The sequence below is a fragment of the Pecten maximus genome, chromosome 13, assembly GCF_902652985.1.
Source record: "Pecten maximus chromosome 13, xPecMax1.1, whole genome shotgun sequence".
NCBI classification, from domain to species: domain Eukaryota; kingdom Metazoa; phylum Mollusca; class Bivalvia; order Pectinida; family Pectinidae; genus Pecten; species Pecten maximus.
The window spans coordinates 8,891,521-8,899,747 of NC_047027.1; the positions used below are offsets into that span (position 1 = coordinate 8,891,521).

At 33.6% G+C, this 8,227-nt stretch overlaps 1 protein-coding gene across 1 annotated transcript; it reads left to right on the forward strand.

Annotated features, from left to right (window-relative positions):
- The first annotated feature begins 1,458 nt into the window (after positions 1-1,458).
- Positions 1,459-7,798, forward strand: LOC117340407. Its single transcript, XM_033902169.1, has 7 exons — positions 1,459-1,491; positions 1,988-2,206; positions 3,072-3,154; positions 3,361-3,629; positions 4,164-4,229; positions 5,156-5,549; positions 7,769-7,798. Exons 2-7 carry the CDS (start codon positions 2,134-2,136, stop codon positions 7,796-7,798), a joined length of 915 nt encoding a protein of 304 aa, XP_033758060.1. The 5' UTR covers positions 1,459-1,491; positions 1,988-2,133.
- Positions 7,799-8,227: the final 429 nt, after the last annotated feature.

The window sequence follows — 8,227 nt, forward strand, 5'->3', positions numbered from 1 at the left end:
TGTATATAACCTTAACACATTGCTTATAAACCTCATACATTGTATATAGCCCTCAAACGTGGTATATATCCCTCACACATTGTATATAACCTTCAAACATGGTATAAAACCCCAGTGTATGTGTATAACGCCGACAGTGTATATAACCCAAACGTTATATATAAACCTCAAACATACAAGCTGGAGTTTCTGTATTGCAATCCAAAACAGAAACAAATAAAAAGAAAATATTTGTGCACGCCCTCTACATAACTTGAAAAATGTATGCTGTGCTCTATTTATGACCAGGTTTTAAAAATCATTTCGTTGACATCACAGCATGCATTATTTAGGCTATAAACAACAAACAATCAATAATTACACTGTCAAAACTCAAAGGTTTGTTATCATTATCGTTGTATACATTAAATATAGCACAACATATCAGGATACACGCATAACTAAGTGTATTTAAACTGGGGGGGAAAAGTTTTTTATCTGTATATATCAACACACAACATATGTATCAGGTACATTAACTTTTCTTATTTATTGATGCAATAGTGTTTTGAAAATGACTTGAAATGTTTGGGGAATACAAACGAAGAAAAAATATTTATCAATACAAAATATAGAAATATTAATATTTATCAATATGAAATATAAAGATGTTAATATTTATCGATATAATCTATAAAGATGTTAATATATATCAATATAATATATAAAGATGTTAATATTTATCGATATAATCTATAAAAATGTTAACATTTTCACTCATTGTTTTAAAGTAATGGACCTACTACCCCTAACTCAAACATACTATGACGATGAACACAAAACAGATGTTCAATGTTCCGGTTCAGCGACTCGGTGGGGTATGTGTCTTATTACGTTAACTTGATATATACACACTATAGGCGCACTAACATTTTAACCTATTTAAACTTTAAACAAATTAGCGTATTGATGAATTGGCGCCAGACAGGTTTAATCATATTACAGAATAATCTTTCAAAGATGTCGTCTTACAGATGTTTTAAGAGATATGTCAATCGATTCATGATTAATATGCGAATATATTTTCTCTGTTTTACAGAAACAGTTGCAGAGAAACAAGCTTCTCACGTATGGAAATTTACGCAATACTTTTCTATTTTCTTAACTAATGTCCTACTAGTATTCAACTATCAGTTCAATTTCCTCTTTAGTATTGAACGTTTTATTAATAATGAAATGTAATACAGTCCTTTCTCACGGTGATAAATTAAGGCAGTTAACTTTTATAATCGGGTGACGAGGTTGTGTGTAATAGAAGGGATGTGGTGGATGACAACAAACGTTTTTAAAATTCTATAACAGTTACGAGGGTGTAAATTGAGAGAGAAAATACTAGTTAACTCTGTATGACATCAATAAAACTCTTTAATTTGACAACCTAGTCCACAAGAAAACGGTCCCATGAACGAGCCATCAGCGAATATCCTGAATCAAGCAAACAGTCTCGATCAGGTAAGTACAAACTATGTCGACAGTAGATCTGAAAAGTTACAATTTAAATCCGACATGAGTTCCAGTATGGCCGTATTAAAAACGAGCTTGGAATATAATGAACAGTGCCGTATGGTCCGATCATTTTTTTCTCAGATTTTCGCTGATTTCAAGTTCGAAATATATTGTTAACATTCATTGTCAACTGCAAACATTATTTCTTTTCAATAATTGCGAACCAACTTATATCAACTTATATTAATCACTTCTTGATGCGTGGTCCGGATAAAAGACCACAAGGAGTTTTACTATGGGGGTAGATCGGGGTATAAGGGACTTGGTAGGGTTGAGAGGCCTGTCAGGTAAATAATATTACATATACAAAGACTTTATTATACACTTTTATCTTGAGTTTTCCAATTTTCATATACATTTGGAATGTAACGATAAAATGTTTGGTTACTACTGAAATAACTAAACAAGCGATAAGGCCATTGGATATTTTGTATATTAAAAGAGTACAGAGTTCTGAAGTATGATGTGGCAAGGAAAGACTACGGACGGTTGGACTACAACGCGAGGATTGCACAAAGGATACACAAATACCTGGACAATACGGATCTACAAGTGCCCGACATCATCATATATGACCACGTGTCATTTATGGCAATAGTGCCAACAACCAGAGCTTCTGATCAACTCAACGATGATGAGCAGATAATAGATATCACGGAAGGTAAGTGTTCATCTTTGTCATATTTCCCTGATACACTGTGCACAATCATGATAAAATATATAGAATTTTTGGACACCACTATGGCAAAATTAAGGTGGATACAAGTAACTGGTTACACAAGACATAGCAAACCGCTCCTTATCGTTAGGTTTACAACGTTTTGAATGAGTTTGGTTACAACACAGTACGTGTAGTGACATGCTGCTCACAACTTACGTCTGTCTTTATGTAAACACAAGGAGACAAACAACCCCCTAAACCACCCTTCTAATACCTGCATGCATCTCGTACACAGAAAGGTCGTCCATGGTGACCTTAGGTGTTGATAGGAATTGAAACAATGCAAGGCCAAGAGTACGTTTAATCTTCTTTAAAAATTATCCTTGAAAGTGTATTGTTGATTTTTCTTTTGTTTGTTTATTCATTATTTATATTGAATTGAAAAGAAATAATTCTGTAATGTACTCATACAGTATCGTCAGTACCAACCATTGTCTGCTATATAATAAACAATCAGTACTGTATATGTTTTAACTTACAATCCACCACTGCTTGGAATACAGCTATACTGCATGATTTGATACTGTTTTGTATTTTATAATGAACATTATCATATGTTGCTATAAAATTGATGCCTATGCATTCTACAAATGTACCATCATATAATATATATCAAAAGGATGAAAAAAAAACTACTGAAAAGGTATTTTCAATGAATGTTTGCAGAATACTGGGCGTCTAATGTTCAGAAAGTGAAGCATCTGTCAATTATGAATTACCAGCTGTGAACCAGGTCAGATATTTAGAAAAGAAAAATCGTTTCTTCACAAATGATTGATTTCATTCTATTCATTAATATATGTAGATAGCATGACAAAGCCGCCAGTAGAGAAGAAGGAAATGAACAGATGGATTAGCCTATGTCTGACAGATGTCGCACCTATCAAGGTAAATCTGTATTACATATACTGTTATCTTCTATACGGTTGTTAGTTTTGCCTGCATGATTGAGGATCCTTATTGTCGGTTAGCTGGAACCTTCATAAATTAAAAAAAAAATCACTACACGCTGACTAAAATGATTGCAAACGTCCGTTGTTTATCATAAAGATATAAAATAAAATCTATTATAAAACTTTCTTTTTTATCTACAGATTCCAAAGAAAGACGAAGTCTTTTATCTTGCAGAGACAGAAGTTGAAAACTTGAAGAAGGATTCTCATGTTAAACGATTCCTGACATTTTCCTTCGAAAATGAAATATTTGCTTACGCTGAACAAGCCTTCAAATATGTCAGATCCCGCCTGGTAGAGAAAACGGAAGAACAAGACAAGTTGGAGATGGTCAACCTAGAGATACGTTCTCTTCTTGTGCGAAAGCTACCGGAACACGATACATCTGCTTTCTGTACACCCGACGATCAGTATATATATATTTATTGCATTTTTGCTCGTGAAATATATAAATTTATCAAACTTTATCAAAAAGATTTTGCAGAGAAGATACAAGTTTTCCAATGACATTATTTTTTTTAAACAAGTTTTTGTTTTTGACCAATCACAGCAAACCTTTGTATTCACCTCATTTTTCCAATCAAAGCAACCATAGACAATTTGGTAATTTTGCCAAATTTCTGAAATATTCAGACTAGTTTTTGACAAAATACTCACTTAACGTTAGCTTTTCATGCACATATTCTCCGATAACAGTCGAAAACGCTTAACTTGCATTGATCGTTCCTTTCCAAGTGGCGACGTAAAGTATCGTGGAGTAACGTGACATAACGAGACGACGTCAGGAATTATGTTCCTGACTCGTATGGCAGAATAATTCGATATTCTGTCATACCCGTGAAATATATATCATATTCAACTAGAAATCTTTCGATATCCTCTCTATATTTAATTTATCCTTAAAGAAAATTCTCGATTAAAATATTGCTAACATTTTATTTCAGAATTGACAGGAACAGGTTTCTGTTTCATTCTACTCGGAATATTAAAGAGAAGCTAGACAATAAAAGGTAGATGTATGATTTATTGAATAATGTTTAGATTTTGATGACAAAGACACAATATACGTGGGTTGATTGATATGTTGCGAGCCTCGTATTGAAGGAGGTACTCATGGATGTTCTTGTTAAGTCCTACTATTTTCTGATAATATAGGGCCGTGAACCAAAAGGGCTGGTCTCAGTTTATATCGACAAGGTAGCACTCTAAAGTAAACAAGACAAGCGGCTTTTGCAAGATGGACAAAATCAGTTAGGGTGAAAGAGTCCGTCATTGCCAGTGCTTTAAATTGATTGAATATCCGCCTTATTCACCTGACCTTGCTCCATCAGACTTCCTTCTGTTTCCAAAACTGAAAACAAGTATCTCAGCCACACTAACGCTAACCCTTACCCTAGCATGCAGTGAAGGACTTTCTGAAAAGTCAAGAAAAGGAGTTCTATAAAAGTAGCATTGAGGCCCTTAAACACCGCTGGCAAAAGTGTATAGATACTGAAGGGGATGATGTTGAAAAATTAATAGAATACGTCCTCCAAAATTCAAATCCTTCAATATGAGGCTCACAACTATCAATCGGCCCTCGTAAGCTAACTGGCAGATGTGTAGTCTATGGGAGAATAACTGACACCTTTATCGTTACATCATTCCATTCATATCAACATAAATAAACGCACAACACTGCCATTCATTTGTTTTAATACAAATGAATGAGAATAAAACCGGATATCTTATCAAAGAGTAATATTTAACAAATCCAGGATCTTTGATTATTGTAGTAATATCAAATGAACCCAGAGGCTTTATCCAGGCAAAAATATAATCAAATATAGTATGCTACAGTAATACCTATTTACTTAATCACTATTGATTGTACTATAAACTTGTAACTCGTTTACACCTATATAGGATTGTTCAACAAGTCTGGTCATTTGTTTAGTCTGCAGGGTTGTGGTGTCCGGGGATTTTGCAACACAGTTGATGGGATCCTGGTGTTTGTAGTCCAGCCTGAAGAATGTACTGACAGGACAGATATTACCAGTCGTATTGGAGAGTGTTTGGGGGAAGAAAAAGCGGAAGTAGTGTGGGTCGAATCCATTAAGACATCACACTTAGCCGTAAATGGTGATAGACTTACCAACAGGAGATCACAAAACTGGGGAACCCTGGGCTGTTACGGTAGAAAGAATGACGATACATTGGTAGCCATCACCGCAGGACATTGCTCATCAACAGGAGATATACTACAGATAAAAAAAGACAACAGCTTGGTAGATTTTGGTGCCTGCACAGAAAGCTACGATCTAAATGATAACGACATCGCAATCATAAAGGTCAGGAGCTGTACCATTGCAACTTTCCCGACCCAAAAAAAAGGAAAAAAACCCCCACCCTTTTTAAATTTTTTTAAAAAAAAAAAGACAAACCCCCCCCGGCTTTTTGGCAAAAAAGGGGAAACCCAAAATTAAAAAGGGGGGAAAAAAAAAAGTTAAAAAAAAAAAAGGGGGTGAAAGAAGTTTCCGTTTCAAAATTTTTTTGCCATTTTTTTGTTTTTTTTTTTTTTTTTTTTTTTTTTTTTTTTTTTTTTAAAAAAAAAAAAAAAAAAAAAAAAAAAAAAAAAAATTTGAGTGAAAAATTTCCGCCTTTAATTTAAACCGCTTGGCCCCATTTTTACTTCTTTGGTTCCTTTTTTTGAAACATTTTTGGGGACCTTTGGGTTTTTACCCAGCCTAAAGATTCTGAAAAAAAAGGGATTTAAGTGTAGGGAATTTTTGGGGAAAAAACGGAAGTTTGTGGGGTAATCCATTAAGAAAATACCTTTTCCAAATTAAACTTCCAAAAATCACAAACTGGGGCCCCTGGGCTTTGTGAAAGAATACGAAACTTTTGGTCCATCACCCAAAATTCCTACAAAATAAAAAAAAAAAGCAAACCGCTTTTTTTTGGGTTCAAAAAAGAAAATAAAAAACCGAAATCAAAAGGGTAACAAACAGGTTTTTAATTTTTTTGGGTCCCAATTTCAAATGAACGGGTTTTCAGGCTTTCCCCAAGATGAATTACCATGGCCTTCAAAGTTTGGACCGACTGTACACTTTGGAAATTGTAACATTGGGTCCCCGTGTTGTTGGGGGGGTACGGGTTGCCAATTGATCCCCGGTTTCCAAAACCGGGAGATATGGGAGTATTCCCTATGAGATGGAGAAAAGGGGAAAAGGGGGTTCCTCTTAAAACCAATGGGTAAAGGGTGGGACTTTCCAGGTCCAAAAGAACGCTGAACCCGAAAAATTAATGTGGTTTAGCAGGCTTGAATAACGATATAAAGTTTTAAAAAAAAAAAATTGGAAGTTTTTGGCTGAACTTCTTCCCTTTAGCCCCGTTTTAACATTTTTCGTATTTAAATTAATAAAACTAAACTCTTTGGGGGGGAATGGTTTTTCATTCATTTTAATTTTGAGTTTTTTTTTTGGTTTTCACTGTTTTTTAAAAAAAATTCCTTTAGGGACCAACCGTTAACAATTTTCTCAACAAAATTTTAAAAAACCTTTACAATTAACGGATAAAGTTTTGTTTTCAAAACTCGTAAGGGTCAAAAACTCGAAAGCATTATCGATTTTTGCAAAAAACAGAGCCCTGACTACATAAAATGTTTAAAAAAAATTCCTTGTTTATTTTCAGCTGAAAAATTAACTTAAAGGGAAATTCCATTTCAGTTTTTGCCCCGGCAAAGGTTTTAAAAAATTTTTTAAAAAAGTTTTTTTTTTTTTTATTTTTAAAACCCCCTTTTACAACCCATCAAAACCACACAGTTTTTTAACCCCCCCCCCAATTACTTTTAATTTTTAATTCCCCGGGGGTCAAATTCCAATTTACCCGTAAAGGTTAAATGTTTTTTATTTTTTAATACAAAATTGGGAATTTTTAAAAATTTTTTTTTTGGGAAGGGTTAAAAGGAAAAAAATTTAAATTTTTTTTTTCTTTTTTAAACCCCCTTTTTTTTTAAAACCCTTTTTGGGACCCGGGTGAACTGCTATTTTAAAAATTTTACTTTTTTTATTTTTTAAAAAGGGGTTTTTCCCCAAAATTTTTTTCTCCAGGGCGTTGTGAAAAACAAAAAACCTTGGATTTTTTTTTTTGGGTTGATCCAAATTGGAGTTTTAAAAACCCACTTTTTTTTTTTTGTTTTTTTTTTTTTTTTTTTTTTTTTTTTTTTTAATCAAAAACCCCATTTTTGCCTTTTATTTTTCAATGAAGTGGTTGGGGCTGGTTTTTTTTTCAAATTGGAAATGGAATTTTAAAAAGTTTTTTTTTGGGGGTTGAACAGGGTACGAACACTTTAAAATTTTTTCCAATAAGAAATTTTTGTTGGGCAAATTGTAAAGCAACCCCGGCCAAGGTTTTTTTTTTGGGTCGTGAATTTAAAAAAAATGTGGGAAACGATCAAACAACTTTTTAACACACACCCATTGGTGAATCCTAAAATTTTAAAATTCCGGGGAAAAAATTAAATGCATATTAAAAACCCCCTAACCGTTTTTTTTCTGGTTTTTTTCAGGCCCCAAATTTAGGTGGAAAACCCATTTGATCTGGCTTTTTTCCACAGCATGATTTTAAAAACCCCCCCCAACCCCCCCCCCCCCCCCCCCCCCCCCCCCCTATTTTCCATTTCTTTCCCCCCTTTTCAAAGGGGATTTACTGCTAATTACCAAATTCCTTAAAATTTTTGGGGCCAAGTTTACATTTTTTTTGGGGCATTTTTAAAGTAAAAAAAAAGATCCCGTTTATAACCTAATGATAAAAAAAAATAAATTTGTTCAACTTTTTACCCCTCTCTTTTTCAGGTCGTTTTTAAAAGTTTGGGGGTTTTCCCACTGAAATCTTAGTGGGTGTTTTAGCTCCCATGCTTTAAATCTGTGTTTTAAATGCCCAAATTAAAAACCCCATATTTTAAAATGTGTTTATGTAAACATGGAATAAATGCCCGTATATCATATATTTAACTGTTTTTTTTAAT